The sequence below is a fragment of the Ambystoma mexicanum genome, chromosome 4q, assembly GCF_040938575.1.
Source record: "Ambystoma mexicanum isolate Mex_15411 chromosome 4q, UKY_AmexF1_1, whole genome shotgun sequence".
NCBI classification, from domain to species: Eukaryota; Metazoa; Chordata; class Amphibia; order Caudata; family Ambystomatidae; genus Ambystoma; species Ambystoma mexicanum.
The window spans coordinates 1226569727-1226588687 of record NC_090928.1 but is presented as its reverse complement, the minus strand read 5'-3'; the positions used below and the strand labels follow the sequence as shown (position 1 = coordinate 1226588687).

Below are 18961 nucleotides of genomic sequence, written 5' to 3'. Positions count from 1 at the left end.
GGCGGGCTTCAGGGCTGAAGCCTGCCAAAGGCAAAACACACAAAGGACCCAAACCTAGTTTAAACAGAGTAAAAGCCCAGAAGGAGCAAACTAAAAAGAAATGGCAAAAAAAACTACCAGTGCCATTTTAGAAAAATTGTCACCCTTTGGTGCTGTACTGCAGCTGAGAATTCAGTCTGCTAGTGTTGGGGAGAATTCTCTGTTTAGGCTGAATTTCCTAACCTAGTGAGTCCCCCAGCAGCTTTGCTTGATTTTTGGTGTTTATTTTTTTCTCCTGCCAAGAGTGAGACTATTTTACCCTCACTCTTGGACATGATTTGGGAGTGTTTCTTTGAATCTAGATGTGTTTAATGGGCTATGGGGTCTTTTACCCCATAGGGCTTCATGTGTTTTTGTGATGTGTTACACAGCACCCTCAGTGCAGTGACACAGGGGTGTCCTAGTGACCCCCAGTATAGACTCCATAACCTGGGACGGACTACTGTCTCCCAGGGCATGTAAAGTCACCATTGACTTTACTAGTCTTAAATTCAGAACAGAACCAGTACAAACCATCATACTGTGGACGTACTGGCTGGGGCAATTCAATTTCCCCAGGGTCTGTTAGTCGAGGGGGCACATCTCCGTCCCCCCTGATCGAGTTTTGGCTGGTGGCAGTGGATGCTACTTTTTATATTCAACCGCAAATATTTTCCTATGGGATTTCCCATTGTTTTAGGCTACTATCTTTATTTAATTATTTACGGTAGCCTCGAACATACCGCCGGTTTATTTAATGTTAATTCTCCGGTTGTTTTTTTTTGCCAAAGCTTGATTCTAAAATGGCGTTTGTGTTCTCTTCGGTGACTCCAACCCAAGTCGAGCCCTTAAATCCACTTTTTGGCGGGCTTCGCCACAGAAGCCCTCCAAAGTGGTGCCACTCTGTCTGGGGTACTTAGGAGGGGTGGAGGGGAATTTAGGCACCCTGGACTGAGTTGCCTAGGCAACTCAAGTCGCACTCTGTCCTGATTGGCCCAAGTGGTGAGCCGGCCGGCTCACCACTTAGCATGTTTGAGTGACAGCTAGGCTGAGTGAATGGGGGTTTGCTGCATAAAAGCAGGGCTTTGGGGACTGGAACTTCAGAAGTCGCCACAGGACCTAAGAATCCGACGAGGGAGAAGCTGAGCCGACCTGCCACGACACGACCACCGGTGGAGCCCTGCTGGACCGTCTCACCACTTTTTCCCCAACGACAGAGGAGATCTCCCGTCGGAGAGTCGTCTTCCTTTGACTGGTGGGGATAACCAGTTTCACCGTCTTTTCGCCTTCCCGACGTACTTCGTGGCCGCCTTGCCTGTGCCAAGCACCCCGGCAACCGGGATACCACGTTTTACCACGACCGCGAAATAAAGGTACCACCTTTAACCGGAAAACTCTGCGGCTGGTTTCTGCCCTGGTAGTGCAACGACCTTCATCTTTCCTCCAAGTCGAGATCTTCTCTTCCCCTGGACGACGACGCAATTTGCACCCACTACCAGGAACAACTGCCACCGCTGGAGGATCCTTCCCACTTACGGTACCGTGTCCCGCCTGGCTTCCCTTGCTACCGACTGTACGGGGTAGATTTAGCCCCCGGCTTTCGAACCTGGGTTAGCCTGGGACACCCTGGCTAAACTTTCCTAAGCCTCTCCTCTTTTTGAACCCTCTGCAAGACTTTCTAAGCCTAGTGTAACTGTGATCGTGGGCGCATTTGTGCTCTGCTCTCTCTGAGTGGGCCCAGCCTTTGGACTTTGGCTCACCAGTGACTTTTTGCTATTCTGCCTTGCTAAGTGTTCCTGAATCTTAGAGTGGGGTACCTTTCCATTTTCTGTCTTTTACCCTCCCTTTCTCACAAACATATTGGAGTGCCATCTAGTTAAGCGCTCACCTCTGTATGAAAATAAGTGGTGTTTTACAGTGACCTATCTGATAAGGAAAACGGGGTGTATATATAATAGTAACTGTGTTTAGAATATTTTACAATAAGAGTGCTGGAGTGTTTTCAACAGTGTGTTTTTAAATAAATAATTATATACTTTGATACCAAAGCTCTGGTCAGTGTTTGCTTGTATTGTTGTATCTGAGTGCCTATTGTGTATACTTTGCATACTGCCTAACTCTTCTTGAGGGAAGTCTGACTGCTCAGCCACAGCTACCAGGTAAATCTGGCTGGTACAGACTGCTACCAAGTGGGTTTTCTGCCAACACCTGTAGTCTTAAATCTTTTGCAGTGGTCCCTAAGGGAACTGCACAGGTTTCTGCCTAACAGCTAGTACCCTGCACACAAGGTAGTAAAAAGTAACCACTGCCACCAGCCATTCAGGTTCGTGTAACAGTTACATGAGAAGTGGAATAAGGAGTTACTATGTAACCCCCCTGCACTCCACAAAGGGTGGTCTCTGCTGGACTCACAAAAAAAGGTACGTAAAATAAGTTCTCACTATTCTTGAGAATGGTAGTTCACCCAAGAAAGTGTATTTAAACATTATGAGAAGTCCAAAGGACATCTCAAGTGGCACTGCAGAGAGGGTGGTGTCAATATGCAAAAAGCAGATGCTTATGAGTTTACCAGACTCCAGTTGCAAATCCCAGTCAGAGAACACATAAGTGGCAAAAAGCTCCACTCACTCGGGAGGTTAAAAATCAAAGATCCCAGATTCCAACAAAAGAGCTTGAGGTATCTAAGGTAATGGGAATTAGCACAGAAACTGAACATTCTCCAACACTCCACATATGGTGGTGTGTGTGGCAATCTCTCAGACTATAAGGTTTTGGGAGAGACAATAAGGAACTTTCTATCCTTCAGAACAGTAGCTACTTGAGGATATAGGAGAAGAATCTCAAAGAAGGACCCTAAGGGTCCCCAGCAACACTGCCCATATGGAGCTGTGTGCTGCAGTAGTAAAAGCAGATGCCTTTAAAAGCTATAGAGCATCCAGACTCCATAGAACAGGTAGAATACAAAGAATAGAGTTCCTAAAGACATTGCCCAGAATGAATGAGTGAAAAAAGGCTTGAACTCATTCAGGATTTAAAGAAAAAGCTCCAGAAGTCTGGGGAAAAAGTGCATGGGGCCTCAGTAGGAGAGGGGATGAAGCATAAAACTGATCTCCCCAACAACCCACAATTAATAGGATACATTCATATTCAATGCAAATACCCATGCTGCAAGGCTAGGACTACACATTACTTTGTGCTCTATAATATGGTGTTGTAAGAGCCCTGCACGTCATGGTGGAAAATAATAGGCTTGATGGTATTAAATTCGGAATGTGTTTAATGTAATCTTGGCTGCTGCTTATATATTTGTTTCCTCGTCTCTAGCACAATCCTCGCCAGCTCTACAATGGGATGCTGTGACTTTCTTTTTTGAGTGTGTCCTTCAGAAAATTACTGAAGTCATGAAAAAGGAGGTATGTATTAAAATTACTTTTTTTTAAAAAAGATGCATTTGATTTTTTGTTTAGAAAATAGTGATATACATACATGGCATGTATGATGGAGGCATAAGTAATGTGGTATAGTGATTTTACTGAGGATTACCACAACTTTTTTACCAAACTACGGATTTAAAAAACACATTTATATTTCTGATGCTTTTTAATCTGCTTCGAATCACATGCTGTGCATATAGTCCAATATCTAGTGGTAATCAGAGTATTACATCTTTCTTTTGAGGATTGAAAGGGGACGTCGACATGGGCGTGCCTGTAACACTAGCCCTAACATGACTTGTAGTGTACTCAAAATCCCTCTCGTCTAGGTCCCTCAGATTGCACTCTCCCGTCCCCTTTCCTCCATACTGCACAGGCGTCCCTCGGTAGGGACGGAAGATGTAGCCTTTTTCACCAGAAAAACCATCTTCTCCTTTAAATTTAGAGGCGTGGGCCTGGGAGTATGTGCTCCCCTGACTTTGCCCACCAGCGCCACTCCCCAGTCCTCTTTTCCACGTCGACTGAAATGAACGGCTTTCACCAGAGCTCCTGGGTTTGGCTTTGGCCTTGTAATTCCACGGGTGGTTCTTCCCCGGATACTGTTTTGTCTTTTGGTCTTAATCCGGTACTTTGTCCTCTAGTACCACGCTCCACCCCGTCGCATGCTGATGTCAGCGGGCTTCAGCAGGTGTCCAGCCTTCGAAAGGCTCTTCCCTATGTCCGACCCGCATGCGCTTTTCCCTTGGCCCTGATCACGACTGAGAGACTTGTATCGTGTGTGACTCGCTTACACCTCGTGTTCTGAACAGGTTAGCTCAATGGGGGAACTCTTCGAGAAACTTCCTCTAGAGGACTTGAAGAACTTGTCATACACAAGTCAAGGCCCAAGGTAGGGCCGCTTTTTTCAATCATACCCCGCAAGGGCAACTCCATTCCAAGGAAACGCCCAAGCGGGAGGGACCGATCAGGTTCTTACACCAGCACAGGTACCAAGGCTGCTTCAGCTACCGGCGGAGGGGTCGCTAGATCCTTCCGGAGACAGTGCTGAAGGACTGCAGGGTTCTCTTACCGGGTGCCCTAGTACTGGACAGATGTCTCGGGGGGTGGGAGGGCCTGTACACAGCACTTCTGATGACACAGCCGAAGGCAATACGCCTATCAGGCCTTGTCCTGAGGTGCAGGGGAGGCCTCAAGCTCCATCACCAAGAGTCCTGGAAGAGGCCAGGATCTGCGAGGAAAGCACGACAACGCTGGCACTTGGCATGCAGCTCGACAAAAAGGCTGCCGCGCCAGGCAAAATGGGTGCTCATCCAATACCGCCCTCGGGAGCGGAGCAGGTGAGAGAACGAGTTTCAAGGTAGGACTGGTCTTCACAAAGTACGTGGCCTACAGCTTATCCTTCAGCGTCACAGGGACGATGTACCCTGCAACCAGCAAGACCGAGTATGCACAGGCCCAAGCAGCCGCCCGCTACTCAACACCACCTACTACCCCACCGGCCTGTGAGGACAGGTTTTTTTGATTCCTCTCATGAGGTCTCCTAAGATGGGGGGAGGGCATCCTTTAGGATGTGATCAGGGATATGCTCCCTCTGGTCCACCTCTGGTGCCTATAGTAATTCCTCCGATGGTTCCAGTGCCTCGGGCCCCTGGGCAGCCCCTGCTGCCCACGCCGGGTCCTTTGATTCCGGCTACTCTGCCTCCCACAGTTCAGACTGTTCCACACCAGCCCCCGCTTCTCACACCGCAGCCTTCGGCTCCTAGCATTCCTCCACCTGCGCCAGACACCCTGGTGGACACAGAGGAGGACCCTGACAGCAAACTTCAGCCAAGGCATTTCACAAAAGGCTCTCAGGTTTGGCAGAATACTTGGCGCTTCTGCAACCTGAAGTTGAAAACCAGAGACGGGGGTCGTGGCTGAGATACTCACTCTGCACCCCGCGGCTAGAACATCGATCGTGATGCAAAAGGACATTGTCGCCTTGGCCAAAAAGGATGGCTGAAACTCCATTCGGCCCAGCCATCTCAATCAGCATCTCGACACCAAGTACAAGCAGTTGGATGGGGATCCACTCTTGCTGTCGGCACAATCTCAACCACACTAAAGTGATCGTGGCGGCATCACTCTAATCCAAGCCTCAGTTGTCCTCAGCCATCTAGTCTTCGGCGCTTCTAGGCAAGGAGAAGATCTTGGAGGCTTATGGAAAGGTGGTCTATTTCAATGCCTCCCTACACGTTTGTCAATCTAACGCAGACACAATGCTGGCAGCTGTTAATCGGAGGCGGGAAATAGCTGACTTGCTTCCAGAAATTCCAGTGCAGAGCAGGCACGCTTCAAGGTGGGGTTGGCAGAAGCTAAAATGGTGGCCCAGGATAACATGGAGTCCACTGTGGCGCACATTGACACCTCAGGCTGTGCCATTTGCATTGCCACGGACATGAGAAGGGCTGCTTGGCTACAGTCTAAAAAGTTCAACAATGTCAGGCAGGAACGCATATTGGACCTTCCATTCGAGGGTGGTGACCTTTCCACCACCAATGAGGAGCTAGATGAGAAGAGTTCCCAAACTGCGAAGTCCTTATCTATCCTCACAAAAATAGCCACGCCGAAGGCCTACACCCAGTCGCATCAATGCTCTGACAAGGGCGGGCCTTTGGCGGGTTCCGGGGCTTCCAGGAACGGAGGTTGCAACAGACTGACTGTTCAATGAGTCAGCACTGGTGCAAGCAGCAGAAGAGGGGGAGCAAGGGCTTATTTCAGTCCCCCTCCTCATCCCCAGCCTCGAAGGAAAGAAGGCGTTCCTTCGATTGCACGTGTCTCCAATCGGGGGCAGGCTTGCCCTTCACGCACAGTCTCGGTGTCAGAGGTTCACGGACCCATTGATCCTATCCGAAGAGTCCACAGGTTACTGTCTACCGATTCCTCCCTGTTAGGGAGAATTGTCTGAAATGTGCTAATTGCTCTCTATCTTAGAGACCCCCAGCCCTTGTGCTGGACTCTACGACTTAAATATTTTGCCTGGAGAGAGTGAGACCCTTTTTCCCCACTCTCGTATTTTAATGTGATTTTGAAAACACTTGTTTGGTTGTGGAGTTGGACAAACTCCATAGGCATCATCTGTAACATTGTCACACTGCACCTTCAATGCAGTGACACATAAGTCTTCCACACTTTCCCAAGGTTTAAATACCTGCTCTTGGATAAACTACTGTTTCCAAGAGCAGTAAAGTGAAATTGACTTTACTTACATTTGTAACTTTCTAGACCCAGCACACATGATCTTACAATGGGGTGCCTGAGGCTTTACTTAGTATCCCTTTTGTCTAGCTTCTCGTAGCATTTTTGTTACCCTTTCCTCACTGAATGGCTGGTGACAGTGGTTTACTTTTAACTATGGTGGTGTGCATTTACCGCAGGCTGCGTTCGCAGCTGCAGTAAAGCACCCAAGGGTGCCATTTTTGTCAAAATGGCCCTGGTGTTCTTTTTTCGCCATTTCTTTGTTGAAAGGTCCTTCTTGAGATTTACTCTGCGGCGCAAAACCAGATTTGGTCCCTTGGTTCGCTTTGCCTTTGGTGGGATTCACGAGTGAGCCCACCTCTGGCTCTATGGTGTCTGGGGGGGGGCAGGAAGTGAGGGAGGTGCCCGAAACTCCCTGTGCTTGGTCTCCTAGGAGACCCAAATGCCCTCTATAGTGATTGGCCGGCTGACTTTCTGGCAAGGACAGCTACCCTGCTGGGTGATTGGCAGATGGGCTGGAATGAATGGGAGAGAACAGAAAGTCTTTAGACTTGGAAGGCCACTGGACGCAGGAACCGAAGAAGAACTTGAAGAGGACGCCTGCTGCAACTCCTGGAAAGTTGGTTTGCCCGGTGAAGCCCTGCTGCAGTGCCGAAACGCCAAGTTTGCATCGACAGAGAAGCCCCTGCAAGGACGACATCTCCCCTTGAGTTGGTGGGACCAATCAACTCCAAAGTAAGCCACCTGGACATCCATCTCGGAACTGGTTGAATTTCCGGAGTTGCTATACTGTTAAGTATAATGGGGGGGTTTGCAGGGGACACTCCTGCAGCCCCCGTTTTTTTCTTTTGCCGGGTGTTCTGCTGGGGTGTCCCCTGCAACCCCCACTCACTATACTGTATAAATATGGTGACTTTTTTTCACTGTCGGAACTTTTGCTGCGGTCATTTTGGCCTATACCTTCCCAGAGGGTACTGCATACAAACTTTGCTTAACAGTCACCTTTCCACCGTGGGGCTACATTCAGTTTTAATCACCCATGCAGTGTGAAGGAAAGGGGAAGGGACGTAGGAGTAATTATAAGTTATTCACCGTATTGACTAACATACTCTAGTCCATAGTCTCCTTTCATCAATACGTCCCACCATCCTCCCCCCTAATAAACTGGAGTCATTAGGCAATGGTAATATTGTCGATCAGTCTTTGAGGACTGATGAGTGGTGCTGGTGGGTGGAGTCAGGGGAGCACATGCTCCCAGGCCCGTGCCCCTGCGCCCCTCTAAATTTAAAGGGAAGAATGTTTTTTTGGTGAAAAAGGTTGTCTCGTGGACGCCCATGCAGTATGGAGGAAAGGGGACTATGGACTAGTAGTAAGTTAGTCACTATGGTGAGTGAATTATAACTTTTTTGTGCCCATCTAGTTTGTCGCACTATGCTGAGCAAGTAAGAGATGTATTGCAAATTCAAAATTTCTTTGTCCCACGACCGATAGTAGTTGGTCTTCGACTTTCATTTTTGGCTACTTGTGGACCCCCACGCCGAAGAAGTTTACTGCTTACGGCGACTGGTGCATTGGTCAACGCTGTTGGCCGCGTGGCTCGGCCCTCCGGCTAGGCCTGTATAGTAAGGAGAGTAGGGCCCAGTGGTTTGATTCTGAGAATGCATTTCCTTTCCCCTCTTTTCCTTTCTGGTCTGGCTGCAGCACTTTAAGTCTACTATGGGGAGGACTCCATTTAAATGTTCATTTTATAACCGAAAATACCTTTGGAAAGACTGTTGGCTAAGATTGTGATAGAAATGGTAAATCCTCTGGACACCAGAACTTTTTGCGTTACTAGTGGGATATTTTTCCTTAATGCCTCTGTGTGGGAACCTTTTTCCACACTCTCAGAACCTTATACTCTTTATTTTTTTTGGGTGTCAGTTGTTTGACCCTGACCCTCCATGTCTTTTTAAAGTTATCCTGAGGAAGGAGTACTGAGGAGATGCAATGTATCCCCTTTCAGTCTAAAGCTGTAACAATTCTGTTAGAGGGACAAGCTTACCTTCAGTGGCTGGTGGCAGTGATTCCTTGTATGTATTTGATGCACCTTTACCGTGGTCTGTGTTCACAGCTGCAGTAAAGGCACCTAAGGGTGCTCATTTTACCAAAATGACCCCTGTCTTTTTTCACCATTTTACTGTCTTTGTCCTTTCTTGTTCCTTCACCTCACATCCAGGGTGGGAAATTCCTTTGTGTGATTTTAATCTTTGGTAGTAGTCCCCTTGACTCCCTGCCCAGGCTCCAGTCTGTGAAGGCAGGAAACGAGGGAGGAGTCAAACTCCACAGCCCTTTGTCTTACTCCTTGCCTGAATGGGGACAAATACCAGTGGTGGGCTTGCTGTCCTGATTGGACAACCATACCGTCCCTTGTAAAATGCAGGGAGACAATGCAGAAGTTGTGCTGTAGTTCCTGTTAAATACTGCAAACCTGGAAGCTGAAGACATGTCGACCACTGGAACTGAAACCGAAGAGGGTGATGAAGGAAAAGCAGGCAGACTATTTCCAGCGACCGGAGAGCTTGCTGTGTAACCTGATCCTGCTGTAGCCCTTCCTTCAAATCGACCAGGCGACTCCTGAGACGACAACCCTGACCCAGTGCCTGGTGACACTCAATAGACTCAAGAAGACCTGTATTTTGAGCCATCCCACAAGTTGCTGTGACCTTGTGTTGCTGCAATACCCCAATACCTTGGGACCAAGCCACTCTGTGGTGCAGTCTCCCGAATTACGAATCTCGCAGAAAATCTGTGGGCATCCTAGTGTATCTTCAGAGACTTTAATCAAGTCTGAAATGTCCCCTCAACAGAGTGCTGGACCTTTGCAACGACTAATTCAGCTGTGATTTTTCTGTGCTCCATGAAAAGGCACCAAATCTGCAGAACCGCATTCAGCTGCGAGAAGAACCTTGCCTAGCGCCTTCTCCATTGATTCCTGCTGCAAAGTTCCTTCGGAGGTCTTGTTTTCAGTCATCACGACAAGGAATCCACTGACCGTCATTGGCTGCAGATCCTGAAATCCTCCTGCTGCAAAATCTTCAATGTTGAGGTTCTGTGTTGACTTGGGTATGTACTTAAGTCTCTTGGGATTTCTGTGTAGCTGTGGGCTGTTTTCTGTGATGGGGAGGCCTCTCATCCAGTGCACCCAGTCCCACTGCTCGAATCCTGCTAGGGTGTCTTCTGTGAAGCCCCCGTACTAACACTCTTCTAACTCTAAAGTAAAATACTAACCCCCCCCCCGTCTTCCTAACGAACTCGGACCTTTGCTACTTAAGAACCTATTCTGATACTGCCTGTTGGACACTAGATCCCAGTGACCCCCCCTTCTGCCACTGAGAACTCATGCTCCAAGAATAAGTCTTGCTTTAAACATCTTGTGTGCCCCCTCAGCATTTGCACCCACGCTTGCAGATCTCTGTTCCCTTCCGGATTCCTCTCCCTTCCCTCCCGCCTCCCAGCTCTCCCTCATCAACTGATTGGCACGTCGAGCTGGTCATTACTGAGCATCCCAGGGCATCCCTCGGCCCGGCAGTCACTGCGGCTAAGGGCCCTAAAACAAAGGGCGGCTCCAGTGAGTGTCTGCAGGTGTCAGCAGGTGAAGCCAGTTGCCAGCCATCAACCAGCAGTGACTAAGGAAGGTAGGATTCCCCCGGGTTAGGTTTAGAACATCTCTACCCTGCAAGCCTGTCCATATAGTAGACTCTCACACTTGGGTGCGTTTTCTCCTGTTTTTAAAAGGTCATTGTTAACATAGTGCCGTGCTGTGGCTTGCCTCCTAGCAAAGCACTCATCTAGCAAACCTTTCTACCACTATCTAAGCGCCTGTCGTCTTGTTCAATTGTCAACTTGTATTGTCTGCTTGCACCCTGGCCTGTGCCCTTCCATAGTTTTCTCCTGTACCCCTTCCCACTCCCTTCCTCTTCTCTCCCTACATACTCTATGGTGCTCTCTGTCCCTCGTATTATTTCGAACTCTTTCTCTCAACTATCCTGCTCTCCTCAGTAAATCTAGTAGGAAGAAGTTTAAAAAGGACATCCTGGTCTCCAACCCAGGCCTATCACTGAGACCTATAACAGTGCTGTATCAAGGCAAACTTTCACCGACATCCTCTGTCGTTCCCTCGCCAGACCTATGGACTCTACATATGGTATCTGTACTCTCTCCTTCTCACATTAATGGTGGCACATGGTGGGAGGCCCTCCTGGCCCCCTTCCAGTCCTCTAAGGTCATCGGTAATGTTTACTTGAATGGTACCACATTGGACCAAGGCCCTCAAGCCAACCTTCTCCTCTTTGATAGACGCTTTCGCGCCTCATCAATTTCCTTTCTTCTGCTGGCCCCTCTTTCCCCTCCACTGCTTCCTTGCCCCCCCCCCCCGCGGTCTCCTCCTTGGGTACCTTGCCCTCTCCTCCTTCCTCTTCTGCCGCCCCTCGTGCTGCTTCTACACCTCCGCAGTGGGTACCTCTGATTTGTACCCCTCCCCGGCAGTCTTTTAAGGACAGAAACCTTCTCCATATTGCCACTCTAAACTCGCTCATCTGTCAAACACTCCTGACATCTCCCGCCTCCTGGAGAAACTTGAGCTTGATGTCCTCGGTCTCACCAAGACATGATTCATGGCCAGCTCTGTCACAAGCTTTGAGACTCTTCCCTGATGGCTACAAGATCCTTTCCGTGCCCAGATCCAACCATTCTGTACGGTTGTAGCCCTGATCTTGCCTAAGTGGTTTCCTGCCTCTGTCATTCCTATTCAGACCTACTCCTCTTTCGAATGCCTCGTCTGCAGGCTCTTCTTTCTTTCTCTTTGTCTGTTTCTCTTTCTTCGTGTTTCTTTCTCTTTTTCTTTCTTTTTCTTTCTTTCTCTCCCAGACTCTCTCTCTCTCACTCTGAGTCTGTCTCTCTCTCTCTCTCTCTCTCTCTCTCTCTCTCTCTCTCTCTCGGACTCTCTCTCGGACTCTCTCTCTCTCTCTCGGACTCTCTCTCTCTCTCTCGGACTCTCTCTCTCTCTCTCTCGGACTCTCTCTCTCTCTCTCTCGGACTCTCTCTCTCTCGGACTCTCTCTCTCGGACTCTCTCTCTCGGACTCTCTCTCTCTCGGACTCTCTCTCTCTCGGACTCTCTCTCTCTCGGACTCTCTCTCTCTCGGACTCTCTCTCTCTCGGACTCTCTCTCTCTCGGACTCTCTCTCTCTCGGACTCTCTCTCTCTCGGACTCTCTCTCTCTCGGACTCTCTCTCTCTCGGACTCTCTCTCTCTCGGACTCTCTCTCTCTCGGACTCTCTCTCTCTCGGACTCTCTCTCTCGGACTCTCTCTCTCGGACTCTCTCTCGGACTCTCTCTCGGACTCTCTCTCTCGGACTCTCTCTCTCGGACTCTCTCTCTCGGACTCTCTCTCTCGGACTCTCTCTCTCTCGGACTCTCTCTCTCTCGGACTCTCTCTCTCTCGGACTCTCTCTCTCTCGGACTCTCTCTCTCTCGGACTCTCTCTCTCTCGGACTCTCTCTCTCTCTCGGACTCTCTCTCTCTCTCGGACTCTCTCTCTCTCTCGGACTCTCTCTCTCTCTCGGACTCTCTCTCTCTCTCGGACTCTCTCTCTCTCTCGGACTCTCTCTCTCTCTCGGACTCTCTCTCTCTCTCGGACTCTCTCTCTCTCTCGGACTCTCTCTCTCTCTCTCTCTCGGACTCTCTCTCTCTCTCTCTCTCGGACTCTCTCTCTCTCTCTCTCGGACTCTCTCTCTCGGACTCTCTCTCTCGGACTCTCTCTCTCGGACTCTCTCTCGGACTCTCTCTCTCTCGGACTCTCTCTCTCGGACTCTCTCTCTCTCGGACTCTCTCTCTCGGACTCTCTCTCTCGGACTCTCTCGCTCGGACTCTCTCTCGCTCTCGGACTCTCTCTCGCTCTCGGACTCTCTCTCGCTCTCGGACTCTCTCTCGCTCTCGGACTCTCTCTCGCTCTCGGACTCTCTCTCGCTCTCGGACTCTCTCTCGCTCTCGGACTCTCTCTCGCTCTCGGACTCTCTCTCGCTCTCGGACTCTCTCTCGCTCTCGGACTCTCTCTCGCTCTCGGACTCTCGCTCTCGGACTCTCTCTCTCTCGGACTCTCTCTCTCTCTCTCGGACTCTCTCTCTCTCGCTCTCGGACTCTCTCTCTCGCTCTCGGACTCTCTCTCTCGCTCTCGGACTCTCTCTCTCGCTCTCGGACTCTCTCTCTCGCTCTCGGACTCTCTCTCTCGCTCTCGGACTCTCTCTCTCGCTCTCGGACTCTCTCTCTCGCTCTCGGACTCTCTCTCTCGCTCTCGGACTCTCTCTCTCGCTCTCGCTGGCTCTCTCTCGCTCTCTCTCGCTCTCTCTCGCTCTCTCTCTGGCTCTCGCTGGCTCTCTCTCGCTCTCTCTCTCTCTCTCTCTCTCTCTGGCGCTCGCTCGCGCTCTCTCTCTCTCTCTCTCTCTCTGGCTCTCGCTCGCTCTCTCTCTCTGGCTCTCGCTCGCTCTGGCTCTCGCTCGCTCTCTCTCTCTGGCTCTCGCTCGCTCTCTCTCTCTCTGGCTCTCGCTCGCTCTGTCTCTCTCTGTGTCTCTCTCTGTGTCTCTCTCTGTGTCTCTCTCTGTGTCTCTCTCTGTGTCTCTCTCTGTGTCTCTCTCTGTGTCTCTCTCTGTGTCTCTCTCTGTGTCTCTCTCTGTGTCTCTCTCTGTGTCTCTCTCTGTGTCTCTCTCTGTGTCTCTCTCTGTGTCTCTCTCTGTGTCTCTCTCTGTGTCTCTCTCTGTGTCTCTCTCTGTGTCTCTCTCTGTGTCTCTCTCTGTGTCTCTCTCTGTGTCTCTCTGTGTCTCTCTGTGTCTCTCTCTGTGTCTCTCTCTGTGTCTCTCTCTGTGTCTCTCTCTGTGTCTCTCTCTGTGTCTCTCTCTGTGTCTCTCTCTGTGTCTCTCTCTGTCTCTCTCTCTGTCTCTCTCTCTGTCTCTCTCTCTGTCTCTCTCTCTGTCTCTCTCTCTGTCTCTCTCTCTGTCTCTCTGTCTCTCTGTCTCTCTGTCTCTCTGTCTCTCTGTCTCTCTGTCTCTCTGTCTCTCTGTCTCTCTGTCTCTCTGTCTCTCTGTCTCTCTGTCTCTCTGTCTCTCTGTCTCTCTGTCTCTCTCTGTCTCTCTGTCTCTCTGTCTCTCTCTGTCTCTCTGTCTCTCTCTGTCTCTCTCTGTCTCTCTCTGTCTCTCTCTGTCTCTCTCTGTCTCTGTCTCTCTGTCTCTGTCTCTGTCTCTCTCTGTCTCTCTCTCTCATCCACCTGGATGCTTCCTGTCCTTCCACTGGACTTTTTTGTGACCTCTGACTCTCTATTCCCCTTTCCTCCCATATCACCCTCTCTACCCCTCGTGCCAAATCAACACTAAAACTGCCACCTACCTTCTCGGTCATCCAACCCATGAAGCATGTGTCGGTTGAGGCTTTTGCTGCCACTTTCACACGCCCCCTCGCTCTCCTCTGCCGACTTGCACCCTGACTCAGCCCTTTCCATGCTCCACTATGCTATATCTGATACTCTATGGTCTTGCTCCTGTCATGAGGATCTTCTTGAAGCCCAAAGCCAAGTGAAATTCTTGGTACGACTCAGACCTCATCACCCTTAAACACAAGTGTAGAGTGGAAATGGAGTGCTTCCGGTACATCCTGACACACTGGCCTGCTGCCTACTCCAAAGGCAATACCGGCTCTGTCCGCACCAAGAAGAGAGCCCTCAGCCAAGCCTGCGTCTCTGTGGCATATAACAGCTCGGCCAAACTCTTTAAAATCTGTAAGGAGCTGGCCAATCCTGCCGCAGTCTCTACCTCTCCTGTCTCTTCCCAGGCCCTATGCACGGCCATAGCTTCTCATTTCATCTCTAAAACTCAGGACATCCTGTCCTCTCTTCCCCTCCTCCTCCCTGCTCTTCCTCTGGCCCTTCTTCGACCACCTCTCCTCCTTCCTTCTCTGCCTTTCCTCGTTTCTTCTCAGATGAGTTTTCTAGCCAAGTCCGTTCTATGAAAGTCTTGTCAAAACAGGTTCACACCTCCAGGTTCCATGCAAAGCCATCAAGGACCACATCAACACCTTGGCTCCTGCTCTTGCTGATTTCTGCAACCAGTCCTTCGCCACTGGAATCCTCCCCTCCCCCCTGAAGCACTCCCTTGTGCACCCTCTTAAGAAGTCCTCTGCCAACGCTTCCTGCCCGGCTAACTGTCTTCCAATCTCCATCACTCCTTTCCTGGGCAACCTCCTGGAAAAGCTGGCCATCTCCCAGCTTAATCTTCACATTGATTCTGTTGTTGTCTCCATGACCATCAGTCTGGCTTCAGAGCTGCCAGAAACAAACTGCTCTTCTGAACATCCTTGAAGACCTGCTCTCCAACCTCGATTCCAACACCCCTTGTGTCCTCTTACTTGATCTCGCTTCTGCCTTTCACACAGTCAACCATGCCATCCTGCTCAACCTTCTCCATGATAACCTGGGTATCGCGGATCAGACCCTGGCGTGGCTGACTACCTTCCTCTCCATTTGACCTTCCCATGCCCAACTTGGGCCCTTCCTCTCCTCTACCTGTGGTGTTCACCAGGGGTCTAACCTCTCTCCCTGGCTGTTCAACCAATACCTGGCACTTCTTTCCCACCTTGCCAGTCTCTGCCCCAACTTTCAGTGCTGTGTATGACATTCGGTTCATTTTCAGGCTCCCTTCAGCCACCTTCTCCTTCTCTCATCTGACTGACTTCTATCCAGGAGTGGTGTGCCGCCAATGATCTCTGCCCTAATGCCAGTAAGACTGAGATTCTCCTCATCGGCACACCTGCTGACTTCTTTCCCGTCACTCTCTGGCTGGCCTCTCTTGGCCATCTTCCTGCTCCCATCGGTGAGGATAAAAACCTTGGGTCATCTTCGACTCCACACTTTCCTTCTCTCCTCACATCTGACTTCTCTAAGAAGTCAGACTACCAGCTGCACCTCCTCAGAGGTATTCTTCCTTTACTCTCCTTCCTCTAGAAGCACACTGCCTCCAGAGCTCTGGTTCTCTCTGGACTGGACTATTGCAACAGCCTTTCTAAATCTGCCTGCCTCTACTCTCTGCCCTAAAGTCTTCCAAAACAGGACTGTGAGACTTGTTCTTGGCCTCAAGCCCAGGGATCGTATCTCTCCAGGACTGAAATCTCTGCACTGGCTCTCAGTGGCGGCGAGGATGAAGTTCAAAACCCTCTGCATTGTCCACAAGGCCTTCTGGGGGAATCTCAATACCTTCAAGTGTCTCTTCCTGAGTGTCTTCCTTCTCGAGATCTTTGATAATCCGCCTCCAACTTCCTCAGGCTTAGTCACTTCTCTAAGCAGTGAGTTGGTGGTAGATCTTTTCTCTGCAGGGCCCTCCCTCTGGAACACCCTCCCTGCCTCTCTGAAACTTGAGAGCCATCTCTGGTTCCGTAAGCACCTGAAGACCTTCCTCTTTGCTTCTGCTTTTTCTCCTCCTCTCCCCTGCTGATCTCCTGTCTGAATCTGAAACAGCACTGCTTACGTGGATACTCTGATCTCAGGCCCAGGTCCCCCGCCCTGCCAGTTGCACACCTGCACAGCGCCCCCCCCTACCCCTGGCAACCCTTGCACTCTGGGGCGGTTTCTGTATCTCTACAGCCCCTACTAGCACTGACACCTGGTGTCTGCACTCACCTTTGCACTTTCCACCAGCTGGTTGCACTTATTTGTTTTTATTTATCGTCTTTATTTATTTTACTGTTATCCTATGTACAGCACTTTCACCTTTCCCGCTGCACTACCCCCCCACCCCGCACTTGCGTGATCTCACTCAATGTCACATGGCCTAGTAGGATCGTTGTCTGTTTTCCCTTTGGTTCCCGTCCCTTGCGTTGTCGCGCTTTCCAACACTTGTGTATAGGCGAGTTTTATAAATGCCATATGGTATCATAAAGACGCTCAAGGGATTGGGCCTTTTGCCTAGAAAATAGAATAACTGTTTAAAAAAGTTAGTTACTTGTAAAAGAGTTGGTTGGTAGCTAACTCTAAGAGTGAACAGTACTTGGATGTGTGATGCACTATTCTTAAAAGTATGGTTAACATCTTTTCTTTCCTTTATAAACTGTTTCTACATTCTAATAGATGGTAGATCTGAAGGTATATTACTCTCCTGTGATTAGGTTGTGCCTCTTCCCAGAAGTAATGTTTTTCACCAGATTATTCCTGCAGGATAATTGTATGGTTGTCCTCCAACTGTTGGTATCACCAGATTAGTCCTGTGAGGATAATTGTACGAGTTTCCCCCAACTGGGTCTTGCTTCCCCTGACTTACTGTTAGCCTTTTAGAATAAGGCTGTATTAGGTTGTTGCCTCCTAGAATAAACTGAGTCATTCAGTAAAGTTTAACGTTAGGGTTTACTTTCCCTGTGCAAGCTAACCCAGAGTCTGTGGTTCTAAATGTCCATTATAAGTCATACATCAGTTACTTGTGTAGCTGGGAAAGATCTAACCTGGACTCCATTGTGAGATTAAAGTATATGGGTTTTACTTGTTAGCTGTGAATCATCCAAAAATAAGTTAGCATAGTTACTGCTTATCTCAATCTGTTTCACTGATGTCAAAATCACCTGTATTTGAATATTTCATCCTTAGGTTTTTCTGACCTAGTGTAACTGTTATTACAAGTAGAGGTTTTTACTGGACTTAGAATAAGTGTTTCACTATTCACAAAAAGTATATTGTCCAGTTGATTGTGTTTTTTACTGAGTCGCTGTAGAACTGGTAGGGTCTACCTCCCTTGCATTATTGAATGTAATTGTGAAAGTAACCATTGGTTTTTACTCTACAAGGATTGGTGTGACCTATACTGAATGTGAATGAAAAGATTTTGAGTTCCCTAGAACTACTGTTAAAATAAGGTTTATACTTTGGTCTGTGTACCTTCAAGTATAGTGGTGTGTTTTTATAATTGTTATTAAGTACTATCACAGATTATATGTATTTACCCCACAAATTATCTGGGCCAACCTGTATTTATATAAATCATTTATTTTTACATAGTGTTTGTGTTTCTTTGGCTATTTGTGTTAGTTTCATCTGTACTGCTTCTACAGCCCTCCCTCCTATAATGAGCCTGGCTACTCTGTACCCTACCATGAACTCTGGTGGTACAAGCCTTCTACTAAGAGTGGCGTCTTGTACTGCCTCAGTTGAATGGTTTTACTTGGACTTCAGAAAAACGGTCCCAACAAAGACACACCTGTGTCCCTCGTGACCACGACGAGCGATCCTGCAAGTCTTGCCAACTTTTTCGTCCAAAGACGCTAAAAGATGGGCGGACCAAACGGTGGGAAGCCAACGCCACACAGGCCGAAAGTAGATCCCCCCCCCCCCTGTCTGCAACATCGCCTCGAGTGACTAGGGTTCTAGCAGCAGCCATGGCTACGTCCGGTTCCCATGTCCTGTCCCCAGCTGGCATACGGCTGGTACTGCTAGGGGGTAGATCACACCCTGGTGACGGGGGCACGTCCGCACCGCCTAAAGGATAAGCATACAACCCCACGAGCTCCCTCAACGGATAAGTCGAGGACGCATCAGACGCTAACAGGCCTGCTGAAAGTTTAGACGGTGCTTACCGATCCTCACGATCGGCCGCTCTCCCTGAATCCATAGTCTCTGCATGCGTACAGGAATTCCACCCACATGGGCATCTCTGCTAAAAAATCAAGAGTGTTGACATGCCGCCTAAGAGCGCGTCAGCACCAAAGGCTTTGGCGGACTTGACAACCTGGACGCCTACAGGCACGTACATCTCTCTGTAATCCACCGAAGCTACGCAAGAATCTTGCAGCCTTTGTTTCAGCAGCGAATAAACCGAAAAGCACATCCCCTCGTCGAGATGAGTATTCTGAGTGGTCCAAGCCCCACTCTAGGACTTTGGCTGAAAAGTCCCTTCCTTTTAAGGGCACTTTTCCTCCTGTAAGATTTTCATAGCAATGGTTAATCTTCCTGACCTGGGCCAACCCCAGAACCTTTTGCTTTACTAGTGGGATATTTTTCCTTAATACCTCTGTGAGTGGGTACGTTTTCCACACTCGCAGAATCTTTTATTTTTTTATGGGTCATTTTAAGACTCTCCATAGTGGCTTTTTAAAGTTATCCTCTTTAACATCATGTTGGCAATAAGTGCCTGTTGCTGGGTTGCCATAAGAGCTCCCCTAATTGAAACTTTCTCTGGCTAACCTTGAGTGACCTACATTTTCCAAGGGT

At 49.2% G+C, this 18961-nt stretch overlaps 1 protein-coding gene across 1 annotated transcript in view; it reads left to right on the top strand.

Annotated features, from left to right (window-relative positions):
- The window catches only part of LOC138468291 (exportin-5-like), a 1210104-nt gene that overhangs the window by 515088 nt on the left and 676055 nt on the right, over positions 1 to 18961 (top strand). Inside the window, exon 13 of the mRNA XM_069608777.1 lies at positions 3343 to 3431. Coding sequence (XP_069464878.1) covers positions 3343 to 3431 — 89 coding nt within the window. The remainder of the gene's footprint in view (positions 1 to 3342; positions 3432 to 18961) is intronic.